Source organism: Mustelus asterias, chromosome 6 (genome assembly GCF_964213995.1).
Source record: "Mustelus asterias chromosome 6, sMusAst1.hap1.1, whole genome shotgun sequence".
In the NCBI taxonomy this organism is placed as follows: Eukaryota; Metazoa; Chordata; class Chondrichthyes; order Carcharhiniformes; family Triakidae; genus Mustelus; species Mustelus asterias.
In genome coordinates, this window is record NC_135806.1 from 6,308,377 (window position 1) to 6,331,085 (window position 22,709).

At 46.2% G+C, this 22,709-nt stretch overlaps 1 protein-coding gene across 4 annotated transcripts in view; it reads right to left on the reverse strand.

Moving 5' to 3' along the window:
• Window positions 1–22,709, reverse strand: part of cemip2 (cell migration inducing hyaluronidase 2) — a 107,167-nt gene that overhangs the window by 35,634 nt on the left and 48,824 nt on the right. For all 4 annotated transcript variants that reach the window (XM_078213947.1, XM_078213946.1, XM_078213948.1 and 1 more), the window contains exons 8-15: window positions 22,055–22,264; window positions 17,588–17,793; window positions 16,464–16,533; window positions 14,218–14,346; window positions 11,142–11,230; window positions 8,864–8,995; window positions 4,087–4,122; window positions 642–797 (exon numbers count right to left, since the gene is read on the reverse strand). In XM_078213947.1, the coding sequence (XP_078070073.1) occupies window positions 642–797; window positions 4,087–4,122; window positions 8,864–8,995; window positions 11,142–11,230; window positions 14,218–14,346; window positions 16,464–16,533; window positions 17,588–17,793; window positions 22,055–22,264 (1,028 nt within the window). The remainder of the gene's footprint in view (window positions 1–641; window positions 798–4,086; window positions 4,123–8,863; window positions 8,996–11,141; window positions 11,231–14,217; window positions 14,347–16,463; window positions 16,534–17,587; window positions 17,794–22,054; window positions 22,265–22,709) is intronic.

A 22,709-nucleotide genomic window follows, 5' to 3' on the forward strand; every position in this document is an offset into this window, starting at 1 on the left:
TTATTTTATAGACCTCTATAAGATCACCCCTCAGCCTCCTACGCTCCAGGGAAAAAAGATCCAGTCTATCCAACCTCTCCTTATAACTCAAACCATCAAGTCCCGGTAACATCCCAGCAAATCTTTTCTGCACTCTTTCTAGTTTAATAATATCCTTTGTATAATAGGGTGACCAGAATTGCACACAGTATTCCAAGTGTGGCCTTACCAATGTCTTGTACAACTTCAACAAGACGTCCCAACTCTTGTATTCAATGTTCTGACCAATGAAATGCCTTCTTCACCACTCTGTCCACCTGTGACTCCACTTTCAAGGAGCTATGAACCTGTAAGCCCTGGATCTCTTTGTTCTGTAACTCTCCCCAGCGCCCTACCATTAACTGAGTAAGTCCTGCCCCGATTCGATCAACCCAAATGCATCACCTCGCATTTGTCTAAATTAAACTCCATCTGCCACTCGTCAGCCCACTGGCCTAATTGATCAAGATCCCGTTGCAATCCTAGATAACCTTCTTCACTGTCCACTATGCCACCAATCTTGGTGTCATCTGCAAACTTAGATCTGTTGTACTGTACATTAGCCAATGTTTACGTAACAAGGTACACGCACAGGGTTCAGAGGTTAAATCAAAGAACCTTACTTGTCTTTTGGCAGCGTGCGATTTTTCCCATCAACCCCACCGACACCCCAGTATTTATTTTGGCCGCCTTGGGATCCATAATTCCCGCTTTCTCCAACAAACAAAGATTCTGAGATCTCTTGACTTGAACCTTCATCCTTTGGGAAGCTCCCATCGCTGCAGAAATAATTGCTGATTAGAACAAAGCAGAACAGAAATCTTCCAATGTTTTTCCCACTTTAAGCTAAGTTTATTTATTAGTGTCACAAGTGGGCTTACATTAACACTGCAATGAAGTCACTGTGAAAATACCCTAGTCCCCACACTCTGCTACCTGCTCGGGTATACCGAGGGAGAATTTAGCATGGCCAATGCACCTAATCCGCACGTCTTTCGGACTGTGGGAGGAAACCAGAGCACCCGGAGGAAACCCACGCAGACACGGAGAGATTGTGCAAACTCCACACAGAAATTGAACCTGGGCCCCCGGCGCTGTGAGCCAGCAGTGCTAACCACTGTGCCACCGTGCCACCCATAAGTGTGGCAGCGTAATGGTAATGCCCCAAGACTCAAAATCCAAGAGTTTAGATTCACAATCTGCAGACATGAATCGTATCATAGAATTGTATCGTGGCATGGCTATAGCACAGAAAGAGGCCATTTGGTCCATTGTGTTTGTGCTGGCTCTCTGCAAGAGCTATTCAGCTAGTGCCGTTCCACCACCCATTCCCATTGTCCTGCAATTTTTAAAATTCAGATAATGATCCAATTCTCTTTTGAAAGCCACGATCGAATCTGCCTCCACCACACTCTCAGACAGTACATTCCAGATTCTAACCACTCGCTGTGTGAATCTGTCTCCACCACACTCTCAGACAGTGCATTCCAGATCCTAACCACTCACTGTGTGAACGTGTCTCCACCGCACTCTCAGACAGTACATTCCAGATCCTAACCACTCACTGTGTGAATCTGTCTCCACCACACTCTCAGACAGTGCATTCCAGATCCTAACCACTCGCTGAGTGAATCGGTCTCCACCACACTCTCAGACAGTAGATTCCAGATCCTAACCACTCGCTGTGCGAATCTGTCTCCACCACACTCTCAGACAGTACATTCCAGATCCTAACCACTAGCTGTGTGAATCTGTCTCCACCACACTCTCAGACAGTGCATTCCAGATCCTAGCCACTCGCTGTGTGAAAATTTTTCCTTGTGTTGTTGATGCTTCTTCTCCAAATCCACTTCAATCGGTGACCAAGTTGTCACAAACCTTAACTAGTGAGAACCAGTTACCTGTCCTGGATGGGACCAGTTCAAATCCATTGCGGGAGTGGAGGAATTTAAATCTGAGGAATTTAAATCTGCAATAAAAAGCTAGTCTCAATAAAGGTGTGAACTCCAATCTGGTTCACCAATATCCTTTAGGGAAGGAAATCTGCCATCCTTACCCGGTCTGGCCTACATGTGACTCCAGAGCCACAGCAATGTGGTTGACTCTCAACTGCCCTCTGAAATGGCTGAACGAGGCACTCAGTTTAATGATAGGAAACAGATGCTGGCCATCCGAGCGATAACCACATATTGTGAAGGAAAGATAAATAATAGCACAAAGACCCATGCACAGGGTTAATGATCCTTCCCAAAGGGACATAAAGAGATGATGTAGTGGGTTTGAACAATCAAGGAAAGGACAGACAGCATTTTCTGCTTTCTAAAATATTCACGTCCATCTATCAATCTCCGTTTGGAAATTTGCGATTAAACCCCAGCCTTTTGGAGGAGAGAGTAGCAGATTTCCATGACCCTACATGAAGAGGATAGCTTTACATACAACAACGGGACAAAAGTAGGCTTCCGAGTTTTTTTTAAATTAATTTATGGATTGTGGGCGTCGCTGGCTGGGCCAGCATTTGTTACCCATCCCAAAATACCCTTGAACTGAGAGTCTCCCTCGGCCATTTCAGAGGACAATTTGGAATCAACCACATTGCTGTGGGTCTGGAGTCACATGTAGACCAGACCGGGTAAGGATGACAGATTTCCTTCCCTGAAGGACATTAGTGAACCAGATGGGTTTTTCCGACAATAATTTCATAGCCATTGTTAAACTTTTAATTCCGTGGTGGGATTCAAACCCAGAGCATTACTCTGGGTCGCTAGATTGTTAATCTAGGCACATTATCACTACCCCACTGCCTCCCCTTAGTGATGATGTGGAGACACCGGCATTGGACTGGGGTGGGCACAGTAAGAAGTCTCACAACACCTGGTTAAAGTCCAACAGATTTATTTGGAATCACGAGCTTTCGGAGCGCTGCTCCTTCCTCAGGTGAGTAGAGGTGGGTTCACAAACACGGCGTATATAGGCAAAGACACAATTGCAAGATAATGGTTGGAATGCGAGTCTTTACAGATAATGAAGTCTTTACAGGTACAGACAGTGCGAGTGGAGAGAGGGATAATCACAGGTTAAAAAGGTGTCAATTGTCTCAAGCCAGAACAGTTAGTGAGATTTTACAAGCCCAGGCAAAATGGGGGTTACTTGTAGTGTGACATGAACCCAAGATCCCGGTTGAGGCCGTCCTCATGTGTGCGGAACTTGGCTGTCAGTTTCTGCTCAGCGATTCTGCTTTGTCATGGCCTGGGCTTGAGACAAGTCACACCTCTTTAACCTGTGACTATCCCTCTCTCCACTCGCACTGTCTGTACCTGTAAAGACTCGCATTCCAACCTTTACCTTGCAATTGTGTCTTTGTCTATAAATGCCGTGTTTGTGAACCCACCTCTCCACTCACCTGATGAAGGAGCAGCGCTCCGAAAGCTTGTGATTCCAGATAAACCTGTTGGACTTTAACCTGGTGTTAAGACTTCTTACTATCCCCTTAGTGAAACCGCATTCCCCAAAACGGACTTACAAAGGAATCTACACAAACCTCCCAGAAACTGACAAGCTGAGAGACCGACAAGTATTAACAAGCTCAGTGGAGGCTGGAGTCAGAAAGATTAACAAACGGGAACTTACCGAGAGATGGCTTTTAGGGGAACCCATTTTGCAATTATGCCCAGTGTGAAACGTCACCAATTCCTTAAAAGGAACAACTTTACTTTTTTGCAATTTCAACACCAGGGCTAACGGTTCATAGCACCTCTGCATTTGTGTGGTGTATGTGCAAACTGCCTGAAATAGACAGTGGGTTAAGTGCTGCCTCTGTAATGGATGCCAGTGTCAGTCACCAGATATAGCCCAGGGTGGGCTCCGATGGTGTCAGCTGTGGGGTGGGTAATTTACTAATTTTTTAAAAACCTGCAGCTGCTGCAAGCTCTCAGCCGACAGTCCACAACCACGGGGAGAAGAGGCACCAAGCATCCGGAGGATGGGATGTTAACTCCTGCTATCCTCTCACTGTGCATTTCTGACTATTTCTGTTTCCTACACAGCGTACGAGTCCGTCTCTCTTACCTAGCGAACGACAGGCCAATCCCATTGTCAGAAAACCTGAAAAGTTAAGAGAGAAATGATAAGCACAGGCAAAGTTTCCCCAGGGGAATGAAAACTGATACTGACCTTCCCTCTAAACTGCATGTGTGCACACACAGCCACCGTGCTGTGTGAAATGTACTGCATGTTGAAATCAACACGACACCTTTGTTACACTTCCTGCCGAATGAAGACCAAGACTTTTAAAACATAAACTGACCAATGACAAACACTGGTGCTCAGATGGGTTTGCAGCCAGTGCCTGTACAAAGAAAATTTACCGGGTAAATTGCCTGATACATCCCCGATTTCAATCACTCCATCATTGCTGGCTGTGACAACAGCTGTGGAAAATCCTCCCTAAACGTCTCCACCCTTCTCTCCTTTAATGTGCTCCTTTGAATACCAACTCTTTGATTAGGTTTGTAGTCATCTGTGACGTGGGGCGGAATTTTTCCGTCGCGCCCGCCACGGGAATCGTAGTGGGCTGCACACGGACCATGCAAAGATCCGTTGACCTCAGGCGGGATTTTCCAGTGTTGGGCAAGCGCAGCTGGAAAAACCCGCCCTGTGATGCGCCTTCGCATGTTGTACTGCATGAAAAGGTGCTACATAAATGCAAGTTGTTGAATATTCTTGACAAACACAAGTGGATCTGCTAATATTGTTTCCAAGGTGAAACACAGCGTTATAAAGCTACTTGTCGGAATAATGTACTGATTATATTTCTGGATTAGTAATCCATTAACCCAAAACCCACCAACTTTGACACTTTGAATTCAACTTTAAGAAATAATTTGGCATCAGTAAGAATGATCGTAACGCTGTCAGATTTCTGTGCAAGTCCAACTGTTTCATTCATGTCCGTTAGACAGGGAAGCTTATTGTCTTTATCTGGTCTGGTCTACACATCCACCTCACACTACCTCTAGACTTGACGGTTCCAACATGCTCCTGGTTAATCATCCATCCTTCATAAACTTTAGTTCATCCCAAAACTCTGCCACTCATACCGTGTCCCATCGGAGACATCCCATTTGCCCATCACTGCAACGTTTGCTCATTAACCTTAGCTCCCAATACACCAACATCCCCAACTCAAAAACACAGAAGCATTACAGTGCAGGAAGCCATTCGGCCCATCATATGTGCACTGGCTCTCTGAACAAGCCATTCATTGAGTGCCATTCCCCCAATCTTCTCCCAGTAACCCTGAACATTCTTCAATTTCAGATAACGACCTAATTCCCTTTTGATTGTGTCGATTGACCCTGTATCCACCACACTCTCGGGCGGTGCATTCCAGACCCCAACCACTCACTAAGTCAAAACATTTTTCTCCTATCATTTTTGTTTCTCTTACCAATGATTATAAATCTGTGTCCTCTTGATCTTGTGAGCGGGAACAGTTTCTCCTGATCTACTCTCTCCAAACCACTCGTGACTTTGAATACCTTCAGCAAATCCCTTTTCTCCAAGACAAATGGCCCTAATTTTTCCAAATCTATCTTCATAACTTAAGTTCCTCATCCCTGGAACCATTCTCATAAATTTTTGCTGCACTCTCGCTAACACCTTGACATCATGGGATATTCTCCTTTTAAAATCCATTCAACACCTCCCAATTAGTGCCAGCCGTGTAGTGCTCTTGCCACTGAGCCAGGTGGTCACGGGTTCAAGGCCCACTCAGGTCTTGAGCACAGAAATCAAGGCTGGCACTCCCAGTGCAGCACCGAGGGAGTGCAGCACTGTCTAGAGCACTGTCTTTCAGCTGAGATGTTAAACCGAGGCTCCATCTGTCCTTTCCAATGGAATATAAGGGATCCTGTGACCACTGATTTGAAGAGGAACAGGGAATATTTCCCCAGTATCCTGGGCATTATTTATCCCAAAACCAACATCACTAAAACACAGATTATCAGGTTATCACATTGCTGTTGGCAGAAGCTTGCTGTTTGATTTTGATTTATTATTGTCCCATGTATTACTATACAGTGAAAAGTATTGTTTCTTGCGCGCTATACAGACAAAGCATACCGTTCATAGAGAAGGAAAGGAGAGGGTGCAGAATGTAGTGTTACAGTCATAGCTAGGGTGTAGAGAAAGATCAACTTAATGTGAGGTAGGCCCATTCAAAAGTCTGACAGCAGCAGGGAAGAAGCTGTTCTTGAGTCGGTTGGTACGTGACCTCAGACTTTTGTATCTTTTTCCCGACGGAAGAAGGTGGAAGAGAGAATGTCCGGGGTGTGTGGGGTCCTTAATTATGCCGGCTGCTTTGCCGAGGCAGCAGGAAGTGTAGACAGAAGTGCTGTGTTTCCTACTTTACAACAGTGACCACACTTCAAAAGTACTTGATTGGCTGCAGAGTGATTTGGGCATATCCTGGGGCTGTGGAAGGCACTATAGGAATGCAAGCTGTTTCTCTCTCTCCCATCTCCCTAACCTTATCCAGCCCAACCCCCACACTCCACCCTCACAACTCCACTCGTCTGAGTCTAGTACACCAGCCCCACCCACACCCTGTCCTCCTTTATTGCCCCACCATTTGACAGTCTTCTTGGCCTCACATTCTGGAATTCACTCCTCAAATCGCCTTGCCCCTCTGGTGGGGATGTGTTACAATTCCCGCAGGAAGTTTGAGTTACTATGGCAACACGCCCTCTTACACGCATGTTGCAGCCTGGAGCTATGGCTAGTGGTGGTAAAGGTTCCAATTCCTTTCCATCACATTACTGACCTGAGAAACATAGAAAATGGCAGGAGGAGGCCATTCGGTCCTTTGAGTCTGTTCCGCCATTCATTATGATCATGGCTGATCACCCAATTCAATATCCTGATCCCCCACTTCCCTCCATATCCTTTGATCCCTTTAGCCCCAAGAGCTATATCTAAACCCTTCTTGAAAACATGCAATGTTTACACTCCTTTCTGTGGTAGAGAATTCTATAGGCTTACTACTTTCTGGGTGAAGAAATTTCTCCTCATCTCAGTCCTAAAAGATTTACCTCTTATCCTTAGACGACAACCCCTGGTTCTGGACACCCCACCATTGGGAACATCCTTCCTGCATCTACCCTGTCCTGTTGGAATTTTATAGGTTTCTATGAGATTCCCCCCTCATTCTTCTAAACTCAAGTGAATATAATCCTAACCAACTCAATCTCTCCTCATATATCAGTCCCACAATCCCCGGATTCAGTCTGGTAAACCATCGCTGCACTCCCTCTAGAGCAAGAATATTCTTCCTCATACAAGAAGACCAAACCAAACTGCACACAATATTGGTGTGGCCTCACCAAGGCCCTGTATAATCGCAGCAAGACATCCCTGCTCCTGTACTTGATTCATCTCGCGATCAGGCCAACATAACATTTGTCTTTTCTACTGCCTGCTGCACCAGGAGTCTCTCCCGCTCTTGCTGCCCATCACTGGTGTGTGTTGGAAGGATTTGCAGGTTGATGACTCAACCTGTTTGGTCATCATAGAATCATAGAATCCCTACAGTGCACAAGGAAGCCATTTGGCCCATTGAGTCTGCATCAACCACAATCCCACCCAGACCCTATCCACACAACCCCATGCATTCACCCTAGCAAGTCCCCCTAACACTAAGGGGCAATTTAGCATGGCCAATCCATCTAACCCGCATATCTTTGGACTGTGGGAGGAAACCAGAGCACCCGGAGGAAACCCACACAGACATGGGGAGAACGTGCAAACTCCACATAGAGAGTGATCCAAGGCCATAATTGAACCCGGGTCCTTGGCACTGTGAGGCAGCGATGCTAACCACTGTGCCACCATGCCACCCCAAGCATCATGTCTCTGCCTCTCTAACCTTGTTGAAACTAACCTCACTCTCACCAAGTTTTTGGTCCCCACCTGTCCTCCTGCTACCGCCCAGTCTCGATCTTTGTTTGATTACATCTGTAAGAAGCAGACACCTTTGAGACATCTATATATGCTAAAGGGGCTGAGGTGCCAGTGCGTTTCATTGAGTGAGGACAGGAGTGGACTAACTGGTGTGCGACGGAGGAACTATTAACCCTTGGCTACATCCCCGGATTGGGAATGGCCTGGAAACCGGTTCCAGGGTTAGTCAAGGAATGCAAGGAAAACGTGGAAATAAATAGAAGCAGGCATTGGGAACATAACCATGAATTCGTTGATGACGCCTGGGCGGCACAGTGGTTAGTATTGTTGCCTCACAGCACCAGGGACCCAGGTTCAATTCCAGCCTCGGGTCACTGTCTGTGTGGAGTCTGCACATTCTCCCCGTGTCTGCGTGGGTTTCCTCCGGGTGCTCCGGTTTCCTCCCACACTCCAAAGACATGCGGGTTAGGTTGATTGGTCATGCTAAATTGCCCCTTATTGTCAGGAGGGTTAGTGGGGTAAATATATGGGGTTATGGGAATAGGGCCTGGGTGGGATTGTGGTCGGTGCAGACTCAATGGGCCAAATGGCCTCCTTCTGCACTGTAGGGATTCTATGATTGGAACTCACGACCACAGAGGGTGAATAACATTGATGGATTTAAGGGGAAGCTGGATAAACAGGTGAGGGAGTGAGGATTAGGCGGGTGCGCTGATAGAGAGCCATGGACTATGACTGGAATGAGGCTCGAATAGTGCATGAGGGCCAGCATGGAGGAGTTGGGCCGAGTGGCCTGAGTAGATCCGTAGTTTCACCGTGAAGGCCTTAAGCCTCTCCTTTTAAACCTGATAAAAAAACAGAAACAGGGCGTTGGAACATCACCTACCCGGAATTCTGAAAGACAATGTCTCCTCCTCGCACCCAAGCACCGTGGTCGTTATTTTTGAACGCTATCAGCCTGTCGATGAGGGCGGCGACGCGCGGCTTCTGTGGATCAGCATCTTGGTGCGGACGGAACCTTAACACAATGGGTAAAAAGACAAAGTTGCTGAAAAACGCCCCACACGCAGTATTACTGGATGCTGCAATGGGGGAGAACTCGGGCATTGGAAAAGGTGTGCGTGACAATGGGACAAAGGATGTACAAGATCCTGAGGGGGCTGGACAGGGTAGATGGTGAGGTGTTTTCACTAGTGGGAGAGTCTCGAACAAGGGGACATCGCTACAAGATAAAGGGCCGGTCATTTAAAACTGAGGTGCGTAGAAATTTCTTCTGGCAGAGGGTGGTGAACCTCTGGAGTTCTCTGCCCCAAAAGGAGGTGGAGGCCGGATCATTAGAAGAATTTAAAGTGGAGATGGATAAATATTTGATAGGTCGAGGAATAGAGGGCGACGGGGAAATGGCACAGAAAAGGAGCTGAGGCCAGCATTGATCAGTCATGATCCTATCGAATGGCGGGGCAGGCTCAATGGGCCTGGTGGCCTCCTCCTGCTTCTATCTCTTGTGTCTTATTCTTTAATCATCGCCCAATTGACACCATTACAGCACAGAACAGGATGTGACATCACAGGAAACTCAAGAGAAGTGACGATGAGTCATTCCAGAAGCAAATTAGACATACACCTCGAGGGAAGCAAACTTTCCAGGCTCCAGGAGGGGGGGGGGGGAAAACAGGACTGGATTGCTCTAGAGAGAGCCGGCATGGAATCAATGGGCTGAATGGCCTCCTTCTGTGCCTTAATGACTCTACAATATAACATTTCCTCTCCATAAACCAAACTGATTGGATTCCACTAAACCGGAAAGTGTTTCCGGTGAATTGCTGTGTGTGACGGTGTCAGCTGTGGCTCAGTCAGTAGCATTGCTCACCTCCGAGTCTGTAGCTTCTGAACTCACTCCCAAGCACAAAACCTCGATTGACACTCCTAGTGTCTGTACTGAGGGAATGCTGTACGACTGGAGGTGCTGCCTTTCAGAAGAGGCATTGAACTGGCATCTTGTCCAATCTCTCAGGTGACTGCACATGATCTGACAGACGGACATTGTTTCAAAGGAGAACGGCAAGAGTCTCCTGACCAACCTTCATCCCTCAACCAATATAACCCTAAAATAAAATGATCTTTTCATTGTCACTGTTTGTGGGATCCTGCTGTGTGTAAATTGGCTACCATGTTTCTTACATAACAACAGCGATGACACAGCAGCGGTACTTCAGTCCTTATAAAGCAATTTGGGATAATCGTAGTTATAGAGGTTTACAGCATGGAAACAGGCCCTTCGGCCCAACTTGTCCATGCCGCCCAGTTATTATTACTAAGCTAGTCCCAATTGCCCGCATTTGGCTTATATCCCTCTACACCCATCTTACCCATGTAACTGTCTAAATGCTTTTTAAAAGACAAAATTGTACCCGCCTCTACTACTACCTCTGGCAGCTCGTTCCAGACACTCACCTCCCTCTGTGTGAAAACAATTGCCCCTCTGGACCCTTTTGTATCTCTCCCCTCTCACCTTAAACCTATACCCTCTAGTTTTAGACTCCCCTACCTTTGGGAAAAGATATTGACTATCTAGATGATCTACGCCCTTCATTATTTTATAGACCTCTATAAGATCACCCCTAAACCTCCTACACTCCAGGGAAATGTCCTTATAAAGGTACCATATAAATCCAAGCTCATTCCACCACATCAGATATGAAGTTCTTTTTACATTGACCATACAGAGAAATGGGAGAGACGCAGCGTAGTGGCGATGTCATTGTACCAGTAATCTAGAGGTTCAGGCTAATGCTCTGGGGGACACAGGTTGAAATCCCACCATGGCAGCTGATGGAATTGGAATTTGATGAATAAAAGATGGAATTGAAAGCTGGTCTCAGTGATGGTGATCATAAAACAATCATCGATTGTCGTAAAAACCCATCTGGTTCACTAATGCCCCGTCAGGGAGGGAAATCTGCCGTGTTTACTTGGTCTGGCCTACATGTGACTCCAGATAATGTGGTTGACTCTTAAATGGTCTAACAAGCCACTCAGTTGAAGGGCAACTATTGATGGTTATTAATAGCTGGCCTCGCAAGTGATGCCCACGTCCCATGAATGATTAAAGAAAATATTGTATTTCCCAGATACTTAACCCAAGGGTCAATGCTCTGACTCACCTTGCGTTGTTGTCTAAACAGAGGTACTCCCTTGGATCATCAGCACTGGCGTTGGTGATCTTCACTCCCTTGTCAATGAATAAACCAGCCTAGCAACAAGGGAACCGAGAACCATTACAGGAAATCCACCCCAACATTACAGCACGTTACTCATTATCCTTACAAAACCATGCAAGAGTTAATCCTCCAGGAGAACCCAGTGCATTATACAATTGAGAACCAAGTCTATGGAAGTGCTTGGGTGTTTACGGAAGCACCTGCAATCTAATCCCAATCCAAAATCTAAGCCGTAAACCCAAATGGGAAGGGATGGGAAGAGGGTGCACAGACTTTCTTCAGTAACTGGACAAAATGGTCAGGATGTTTACATCTGGGAATGTTTCAGGCTTGGCAGACTTTTGGATAGATCTTTACTGGAAACCATGGCCGGAATTCTCCGACCTCGCCCGCGGCTGGGATTATCCGGTCCCGCTGCAGTGAATGGAGTTTTGGCTGAGCGCCAAATTCTCCGTTCTCGCCGGCAGTGATGGCAGGATGTCCGACATCGGAAAATTCTGGCCCGTAGCAGGTTGCTCACTGTAGGTATCCTGGCCAATTCCTAACCCTAAATCAACATCAATGAAACCGAGCATCCGGTTACTGTTTCAGCGCTCTTTGTGGGATCTCACTATGCACAACTTCAGCTGCCACGTTTATCACAATACTGTAATGACTTCAATCAGGCCATTGAGGTTGGCTTATTGGAGTATGAACTCCCTGATTAAGGACCCAATTGATGGGCCAAATCAGGGAGTTTTTGCCTTGTACTGAACCGGGAGTGCACTTCCTCTGATACCCTCTGGAGGTAGGCTGCTTCCTGCGAGCACTCTATGTACTGCTGTTAGAGTTTGTAAATAAAGGAATTTTAGTGAAGGGACTTCTGCCTCTGCTGACCTATTCCAAATACAACTTTGTGCATTTCAAACAATTATTCGCTGTGAAGCCCTTTGGGTTGTGAAAGGCACTATATAAATTCAAGTTCTTTCTTTCAAGGAAAGGTGTCAGTCTCAAGTCTCCAAAGGGTCACATGGGGTGCTGAGGAGGTGGGGGCGGAACAGACGGGGTTTGAACCCTGAGGAAACCAATTCTATCCCAGAGGTGAGCGATGAGCCAGACGGTGCGAGAGCTTAGGCAGATCCGGCAAAGAATGGTCGAGGGTCCATTGAATGTCCCCCTTGTAACCTCAGCCACTTGGCAATAGGAAGTGTGCAGGGAAGGAGAGGGAGGCAAAGGGGGGAAGCGGAGGAGAGAGAAAGGAACTTGTAAACTTGCGATTCTAGATAAAAGTGAAAGGACAAATGAAGAAAAATGAAAGGAGTTGAAGGAAAATCAGAAAAAGAAACAATGTAAAACAGGAAGAAATCAACACTAAACAAAAATCAGAATATCAAAATCAGTAAGTGAGAACACGCTGTGGAATATTCCTCCCGATGTTTAGCTAAGACTGTGGAAGTCCACCTCTGGAAAAATAAACTGTGGCACAACTGCTTTACCTTCCAGCCAAGATCAATATCAATGGCACATGGTCATTCGCTAACCTCTGAGCTGCAGTCTATATCCCGTCGCTTTATTTCAGCATCAGACAGAAACTCAAAAGAAATCTCCAGGCTTTAGCTACCCATGGACCAGAAAACACTTTGCAATGGGGAGGGGGGGGAGGGACTGGACGATGCCAATCTTGCAGGTCTGGTTTGGTGTCTTCAAGGAATTGAACACTTTAGTGCTACTGCCTCACAGCACCAGGAACCCGGGTACGATTCCCGGCTTGGGTCACTGTCTGTGTGGAGTCTGCATGTTCTCCCCGTGTCTGCGTGGGTTTCCTCTGGGTGTCCCGGTTTCCTCCCACAGTCCAAAGATGTGCGGGATTGGCCGTGCTAAATTGACCCTTAGTGTCAGGGGGACTAGCTAGGGTAAATGCATGGGATTAAGGGGTTAGGGCTTGGGCGGGCTCGTGGTAGGTGCAGACTCGATGGGCTGAATGGCCTCCTTCTGCACCGTAGGGATTCTATGATTCTGTAACATCTGGCACACTGCTGCGGCCACAGAAAGGTCTGTTATTTTCGTTGACCTGAACACTTTTGTTGACCAATCGGAGATGGGAGAAAGTAAGGTTGCTTGATCGACAGTTAAAACTACCCAATTGGGGAACAGAGAATCTTTTGCTTTCCAATATGGCGAGGGAAGGTGGTCACCATGACAATGTACATGTGATCAATGGAGGGGACAGGACAGTTGGAGGCAGGAGATCACTTGATGAAACTTCCAGGAATACAATGTACCTCCAGGAATGCGCGGCATGGTGGCACAGTGGTTGGCACTGCTGCCTCACAGCGCCAGGGACCCGGGTTCAATTCTGGCCTTGGGTCACTGTCTGTGTGGAGTTTGCACGTTCTCCTCATGTCTGCGTGGGTTTCCTCCGGGTGCTCCGGTTTCCTCCTGCAGTCTGGGTTAGGTGAATTGGCCATGCTAAATTGCCTCTTAGTGTCCAATGATGCATAGATTAGGGGGATTAGCAGAGTAAATAAGTAGGTTTACAGGATAAGGTCTGAGGAAGATACTCCTTCGGAGAGTCAGTCGCAGACTTGATGGGCCGAATGGTCTGCTTCTGCACTGTAGGGGTTCTGAGATGGGGAAGGGGGAAGAATGAGTGTCAATCTCAGATATTAAAACAACCTAAACAAAATCGGAATAGGGGCAAAAGAATGAAGAGTTTCTAAGCGCAAGCATAGAAGGTGTGTAAATAAATCCCATCACTGCTATCCTGACGTCACAACTTAACAGAGTTAAAATGGCAAAAGAGCCAGAGACAATATGAGGAAGCTTTTTTTTAAGCTGTTATAATCTGGAAGAAGGAGGTTTAAAATTAACTGTTGAAGGGGAAAGTTGAGCGGGGAAAATCTGCAGGATTTTGGAGGAAAAGAGTAGTGGGAGTATGACTAATGGGATAGCTCTATCAAAGTGCCTGCACAGGCATGATGGGCCGAATGGACTCCCTCTGTGCTGTTCCATCCTCTGAGACGATGAGGGGGACACTTACCTTGAAGTTTGAGTGGACCCTGTTGTTGTAGAAAGTGCCCAGCGGAGTCAGTTCAGATTTAGTTTCAGGGAGCAACCCTTGGGAGTCTCCAGTGGGAACTTTGTGGAACAGGTACCATATCCCGGTATCCTAACACAAACAATAAAACAAGTCAGCTTGCATAATTTTGAATGGGGATTTTAAAAAAGCTGAATTTATTCTGATAACAAGCACCAAAGTCATTGGTAAAAACCGTTTCCAATCAGCATTTAAAGCATCTCACTTGCAAAAAATATAAGTAATCTTGAAAATCATTCTTATTGAACACTCTGCTAAATAAGCTCATAAGAAATATCAGGGGAGATTGTGGCGTAGTGGTCTTTTCGCTGGCCTATTAATCCAGAGACGCAGGCTAATGTTCTGGGGACCCGGATTCGAATCCCGCCACAGCAGCTGATGGAATTTAAATTCAATTAATTAATTAATTAGGGAAAGGAAAGCTAGACCCTCGTCATGGTGGCTGGGGAGACAATGGCCTAGTGGTATTATCACTAGAAACCCAGCTAATGTTCTGGGGAGCCAGGTTCGAATCCCATCACTGCAGATGGTGAAATCTGAATTCAATAAGAATTTGGAATTAAAAGTCAAATGACGATTGTCGCGAAAACCCATCTGATTCACTAATGTCCTTTGGGGAGGGAAATCTGCTGTCCTTACTCGGTCTGGCCTATATGTGACTCGAGACCCACAGCAATGTGGCTGGGTGCCTCTTAAAAATGCCCTCTGAAATGGCCACAAGGGCAATAAATGCTGACCCAGCCAGCAATACCTGCACCCCACGAATTACAAAAGAATGCAAGAATCCAATAGAACCCAGTCCTTTATATTATCAAGAACTAAGACAATGGAAGTGCCTGCAATCTGCAACCAATCCAAAGTCTGAACCCAAATGGGAAGAGGGTACACGGACTTTCTTCAGTAACTGGACAAAATGGTCAGAATGGCCATTCACATTCCAATGGGGAGGATGGCAGTTTGAATGTTGTTGTCCATCACGGTCTCGGATGTCCTGGTGTTCAGTGCACATCATCTAGCAACTTGTGACATGGACAAAATACGGCGTGAATGGAAAATCGGCACAGCCCACCATTCCTTCGATTGGGTCATAGAGGTTTACAGCATGGAAACAGGCCCTTCGGCCCAACTTGTCCATGCTGCCTTTTTTTTAACCACTAAGCCAGTCCCAATTGACTGCGTTTGCATTGCACAAATAGCACCCTGCCCTCAGCCTCCCCGTTAGGAACTTGCTGGATATTAACGGACCATTAAATTCACCGCGGAGAGTTAGGTTATTAATAGCACGAATACCCTGTTAACAATGTGACCATCGTTGATGACTCCCACTCTACCTCTCTGGCCCAGAAAGTGAACATTTTTTTAAAACGGTGAAGTCTCCTCTTTTCAGAAATGAATTATTGGAGATTTTTTGTTTGTAACATTTTTATTTCTTTTAGTTTTAGTTTTCTTTCTCTCCCTCTCTCTGAAACCAATCTTTCTTTCCCTCTCTTTATTTTTCTTTCTGGACCTGATCTGACTCGAACTCACACAATTCCATTCCCCGTTATTCTGCTCTTCCTTTCCCAACCCTTAAATCTCATTGGTTAAGGTGATAGATTGTTGATCTCGTCAATCACTAAGGTGTCAGATGCCCCGTCGCCCTCACCGTGCCGTTATTGGCTCACACCCCACCTCCATACCCCTCCCACCCAGTGACTTATGGCTCGCAAAGGCAAACAAGGAAATTTGGATCTTAAAAACGGAAGAAAAAGTTTAACTCCTTCAAGCATGAGATGCTGCACTCCAATAACATCTGGCGTGTGTGTTCCAGCAGGGTTGTTCATTACATGCATATATTATATTGATGTGGCGATGCCGGCGTTGGACTGGGGTAAACACAGTAAGAAGTCTCACAACACCAGGTTAAGGTTCAACAGGTTTATTTGGTAGCACAAGCCACTAGCTTTCGGAGCACTGCTCTGAAAGCTAGTGGCCTGTGCTACCAAATAAACCTGTTGAACTTTAACCTGGTGTTGTGAGACTTCTCACTATATTAGGTTGGTCATGGTTCATGACCAATACCAAACATTGGGCACCACACAACCATGTTAGCTAAGTTTTCTCCCCCTTGTCTCCCCTCCATCACACCCTAGCCATGCCATAGAAACAGCCAGAGTGTGGCAATTAACCTGGCTCGAATAGGAACATACCTGAGAGCCTGCAGCCGCGTTGTTGATGAGGTGGTTGTTGGGATTGGCAACCCAGAAAGTAGAAACCGCCCTGAGGGAGAAAGGGAGAGATTTGCAACTGAGTCATTCTTAATAAACAAACAACTGTCGCTGTCTTGGGGAAGTGTCCTCTGCCCTCAGAGAATTAGAAAGTTAGCTTAGCATCAGAGATTGGAGCTGGAGCAGGCCACTCATAAGAACTAGGAGCAGGAGTAGGCCATCTGGCCCCTCAAGCCTGCTCCGCCATTCAATAAGATCATGGCTGATCTTTTTGTGGACTCAGCTCCACTTACCCACCCGCTCACCATAACCCTTAATTCCTTTACTGTTCAAAAATGTATCTCTCCTTGCCTTAAAAACATTCAATGAGGTAGCCTCAACTGCTTCACTGGGCAGGGAATTCCACAGATTCACAACCCTTTGTGTGAAGAAGTTCCTCCTCAACTCAGTCCTAAATCTGCTTCCCCTTATTTTGAGGCCATGCCCCCTGGTTCTAATTTCACCCGCCAGTGGAAACAGCTTCCCTGCTTCTATCTTAACTATTCCCTTCATAATCTTATTTGTTTCTTTAAGGTCTCCCCCCATTCTTCTGAATTCCAATGAGTGTAGCCCCAGTCTACTCAGTCTCTCCTCATCAGCCCTTTGTGAACAGCTACACCATACAATCAGATCAATAAGGCCATTCTTCCGTCAACCCCACTTTCCCTTGCTATCCCTCAGCAGCCAAATTTCCATCAACCAATGCAAGTGCAGGAAACTTGTGCTTCTGGTTTTTAGCCCAGGGGCAGAGCGAATAGAATGAGATGCATTCGGGTGCACGAGAGCGAGGGAATTTGGGTGTGATGCAGTGATCTGTGTTAGCCCACTCACGCCTGAATTTCCACCATCTTTTACCCCGGGGGGAGGGATATTTACTTTCTGTCCCAATTTCACGTGTCTCTGGACACAGAAAATTCCACCCGTGCAGGTTGGACATCGTTAGTTCTCAATATGCCCGAGCACTCCAAGAAAATAAAACCAGGCTTGGCAAATATTGTCTCTTCCGACCATCGTCAATCCCCAATCCTCCCAACAAATCAGACAAGAAATGGGCACGGCTCACTTACTTGCAGTCGGTCGCTGGCACAGGGATATAATTGCCATAAACATTGTTACGAATCAAGGGGCACATCAGGTCGTTCCTGTCGGTGGGCAGAAGGGTGCCGGGTTTGGTGACAAGGCCGAGGTTGTGGTAAAGGATGTTCCTCTGCTCAACGCCGTCCTCCAGGAAAAAACAGTGACCCAGCGTGTCGTAGCCAATGGTGTGGCTTATCTGGAAAATAAAGGACAGAAACACGAAGGTGAGTTTAGCTTCTCTTTGCGGTGCTTTGGCCTATCACAATTTACTTCCTGCACAGACCACCTGCCAATCAATGTGGGGGGGAGGGGCAAGCAAGAGTTATCGCTCTGTAAGCAGAGGGACTATAAAAGACAATGTGGGGTGTGCCTAAAAACAGGGGCCGCACAATGGCACAGTGGTTAGCACTGCTGCCTCACAGCGCCAAGGACCCGGCCTTGGGTGACTGTCTGTGTGGAGTTTGCATGTTCTCCCCGTGTCTGCGTGGGTTTCCTCCGGGTGCTCCGGTTTCCTCCAAAGATGTGCGGGTTAGGCGGATTGGCCATGCTACATTGACCCTTGGTGTCAGAGGGATTATCAGGTTAAATGCGTGGGGTTACGGGGATAGGGTCTGGGTGGGATTATGGTCAGTGCAGACTCAATGGGTCAAATAGCCTCCTTCTGCAGTGTAGGAATTTTATGATTCTATGATTCTAAGCAGCTGTCAAGCACACCTGAAGACCATAAGACATAGGAGCAGAATTAGGCCACTCGGCCCATCGAGTCTGCTCCACCATTCAATCATGGCTGATATTTTTCTCATCACCATTCTCCTGCCTTTTTCCCATAACCTCTGATCCCCTTATTAATCAAAAACCTATCTATTTCTGTCTTAAAGACACTCAATGACCTGGCCTCCACAGCCTTCTGCGGCAAGGAGTTCCACAGATTCACCACTCTCTGGCTGAAGAAATTCCTCCTCATCTCTGTTTTAAAGGATCGTCCCTTTAGCCTGAGGTTGTGCCCTCTGGTTCTAGTTTTTCCTACTAGTGGAAACATCCTCTCTACATCCACTCTATCCAGGCCTCGCAGTAGCCTGTAAGTTTCAATAAGGTACCCCCTCATCCTTCTAAACTTCAACGAGTACAGACCCCGAGTCCTCAACCGTTCCTCATACGACAAGCTCTTCATTCCAGGGATCATTCTTGTGAACCTCCTCTGGACCCTTTCCAAGGCCGGCACATCCTTCCTTAGATATGGGGTCCAAAACTGCTCACAATACTCCAAATGGGGTCTGACCAGAGCCTTATACAGCCTCAGAAATTCATCCCTGCTCTTGTATTCTAGCCCTCTCGACATGAGTGCTAACTTTGCATTTGCCTTCCTAGCTGCCGACTGAACCTACACGAAGCCAACTGAATAACGCCCCATGGGAAGTTGCCAATAAAATGCTGTCAACGGGAGCAATGTGGTGGGGATGATGGCGGTTCCCTCCTGACGAGGTCACTTTGTGCAAGTCTGCATTACGTCATGCTGCAGATGACCAACTCCGGAGTCTGGGCAATTGCAGATTAATCTCCAGGATAGTAACACCCGGGAGATAAACGATCACATTCCTTTGAAAAGGCTTGGAGGGTTTCGCTAGGTTAAAGGTGACATATAAATGTAAGTTGTTGTTAACACAAGATACTTATCATGTATCAGGACAATGTATCCACTGCCAACAAAATGGAGGTGAGTAGGACATAGAAACATCAAAAATAGAAGCAGGAGTAGGCCATTCGGCTCTTCGAGCCTGCTCCGTCATTCAATGCGATCATGACTGATCATCGAATTCAATATCCTAATCCCCCCTTCCTCTCATATCCTTTGATCCCTTTAGCTTCAAGAGCTATATCTAATTTCTTCTTAAAATCAGACAATATTTTGGCCTCTACACTTTCTGTGGTAGTGAATTCCACACATTCACCACCCTCTGGGTGAAGAAATTTCTCCTCACCTCAGTTCTAAAAGATTTACCCCTTATCCTCAAACTATGACCCCTAGTTCTGGACTCCCCCACCATTGGGAACATTCTTTCTGAATCTACCCTGTCTAAACCTGTTAGAATTTTATAAGTTTCTATGAGATCCTCTCTCACTCTTCTAAACTCCAGTGAATATAATCCTAACAGACTTAGTCTCTCCTCATATGACAGACCTGCCATCCCAGGAATCAGACTGGTAAACCTTCGCTGCACTCCCTCTATAGCAAGGACATCCTTCCTCAGATAAGGACACCAAAACTGCACACAATACTCCAGGTGTGGTGTCACTAATGCCCTATACATCCTGGCCAAAGATCTCCTGGAGAAGTCTTACTCTACTGCCATTTCAAACACTCTGCGACCATCATAAACCAACGCAATTGTGGAATAACTCATCCCCTCAAACTTTGAGTTTACACGTGAAATACCGTGCACAGGTCTCCAATATTACCAAAGGAACATGAAGGAACTGGAAAAGGTATGGAAAAGATTCACAGGAAAAGACACCAGAACTGAGGGGGTTAGAACAATGAGGACAGACCCTAAAACAGAGAAAGCTGAAGTGGGGGTGGGGGGTGTGGCGGTGGTTAGGGGGGCACGCCTGATTAAGATTCAGAAAGAATGTTCCCAATGGTGGGGGAGTCCAGAACTAGGGGTCATAGTTTGAAGAAAAGGGGGAAACCTTTTAGAACTGAGGTGAGGAGAAATTTCTTCACCCAGAGGGTGGTGGATGTGTGGAATTCACTACCACAGAAAGTAGTTGAGGCCAAAACATTGTGCGATTTCAAGAAGAAATTTGATATAGCTCTTGGGGCTAAAGGGATTAAGGGATATGGGGGGCAAGGGAGGAATCAGGATATTGAATTCGATCAGCCGTGATCAAAATGAATAGCAGAGCAGGTTCGAAGGGCCGAATGGCCTCCTCCTGCTTCTAGTTTTTAAGTTTTGATGTAAGGTCTTTCAAAATTATAAAGGGGTTCGATAGAGAAGGCAGGAAGCCCAAAATGCAGGCCATAAATAAGGAATCACTAAGAAATCCAGTAACATATTCAAAGAAGCTTTCTGCTCCCATGAAGAGTTATGTTGGACTCAAAAGAATTAATTCTGTCTCCGCAGATGCTGCCAGACCTGCTGAGTGTTGAGCACTCTCTGTTTTTACTTCAGATCTCTATCATCTGGAATATTTTGCTTCTATTCTAGCTCGGTGAATAGTTAGAATGTGGAATTCACTACCCCAGCAAGTAGTTGACGTGAGTAGCGTAGATGCATTTCAGGGAAAGCTGGATCAGTGTGAGGAAGAAAGAGGGAGGAGGATACACTGATGGAGTGAGACTCGAGTGGAGTATAATGATGGCATGGACCAGTCGGGTTGAATGCTGTGAATTCTACACAAGACTAACTGGGGAGGTGGTGGTGTAGTGGTATTCACGCTGGATTAGTAATCCAGAGATCCAGGGGAATGCTCTGGGGACCTGGGTTCAAATCTCACCATGGCATTTGGTGAAATTCAAGCTGGAATTAAACGCCTAGTGATTACCATCTGGTTCACTAATCCCCTTTAGGGAAGGAAATCTGCCACCTTGAAACTCCAAAGTGTTCAATGGAATCCGCCTGGATCATAAGTTTTGCACCTTGAATTTGGCGAGGATAAGCATGATATGTTTCACTTCAGATGTGATTCAAGTGACTCACTAGGGAGCTTTTACCAAACAAAGTTTATTTAAGAATATAGTTAACATGTATAGTAAGAAAATTAGCAAGAACTTTTATCAATTACAATCAAGAAACAAACAACCACTATAATGTATAACCCTTAATAAATATATATAAGTTATCCCAAACAAAGCCAAAACCTCCCATAGATAAAATACCCTTTTCATAGGTTTAACACAGCACAGACTAATTCTTAAGCGACTAATGGAAATTTGAGTCCATTGGTTGAAGTCTGCAGTTCTCCGGATTCACTCCAAACAGTATGAAGACAAGACAGCTTCCCAAAGAACCAGCGACAATCTGGTCTAACCCCCAACAGCAGCAGATTTTCACCCTTCAGGAAACCAACAGAAATTTTGAAACAACAGGGGAGGGGGAAAACACTTCTTTTTAGCTTGCAGTCCCTTCTGAAACTCAACTCCAATCTGCAGCTCCAAAATGAAATTGAAAATTAAATCCCTGTCACCTGACCTGCCCACTGTTTTTTCTCCTCCCAACAGTGACATCACTCATGGCCGTGAGCACGAATGTTTTTTAAAACTCTTAAAGTTACACTAACATCACACGTCCTTATTTGGTCTGGCCTACATGTGACTCTAGACCCACAGCGATGTCATTGATTCTTAACCGCCCCTCTAAAATGACTGAGCAAGCCACTCAGTTCAAAGGCAACTAGGGATGAGCAGCAAATGCCAACAATGCCCATATCCCATGAGTGAATAAAATAAAAGTACTTACCAACAAGCCATTGGTTGTGTGGACTGTGACACATCTGGAGAAGCAATGGTGAATTGCGAGACTTTTTAGATAGGTTGGTGCACTGTAGCCCCCACGTTCATCCACATCGCCACAGAGGTGAAAGTGCACGGGGTAACTGCCCATGACCTGTTGACCCATGTGAACCAGCTCCACATTGGAGAGATGAACCGATGTAAAATTCTTCAAAATCTTTAACATGGCGGAGGAACAAAATACGGATTAGAATCATAGAATCCCTACAGTGCAGAAGGAGGCTATTCGGCCATCCAGTCTGCACTGACAACAATCCCCCCCAGGTCCTATCCCTATAACCCCATGTATTTACCCTGCCAGTCCCCCTATCACTAATAGTCAATTTAGCATGGCCAATCAACCTAACACGGACATCTTTGGAGTGTGGGAGGAAACCGGAGCACCCAAAGGAAACCCATGCAGACATGGGGAGAACGTACAAACTCCACACAGTCAGTGACCCGAGGCCAGGATTGAACCCGGGTCCCTGGTGCTGTGACGCAGCAGTGCTAACCACTGTGCCACCGTGCTGTTCCTACTTAAAAGGAAACACAAGAAGAAAGATCAAGTCCCGTCACTGTCTCCGAAGATTATTTATTTAGTCGGATTTACTGGAAGTCGT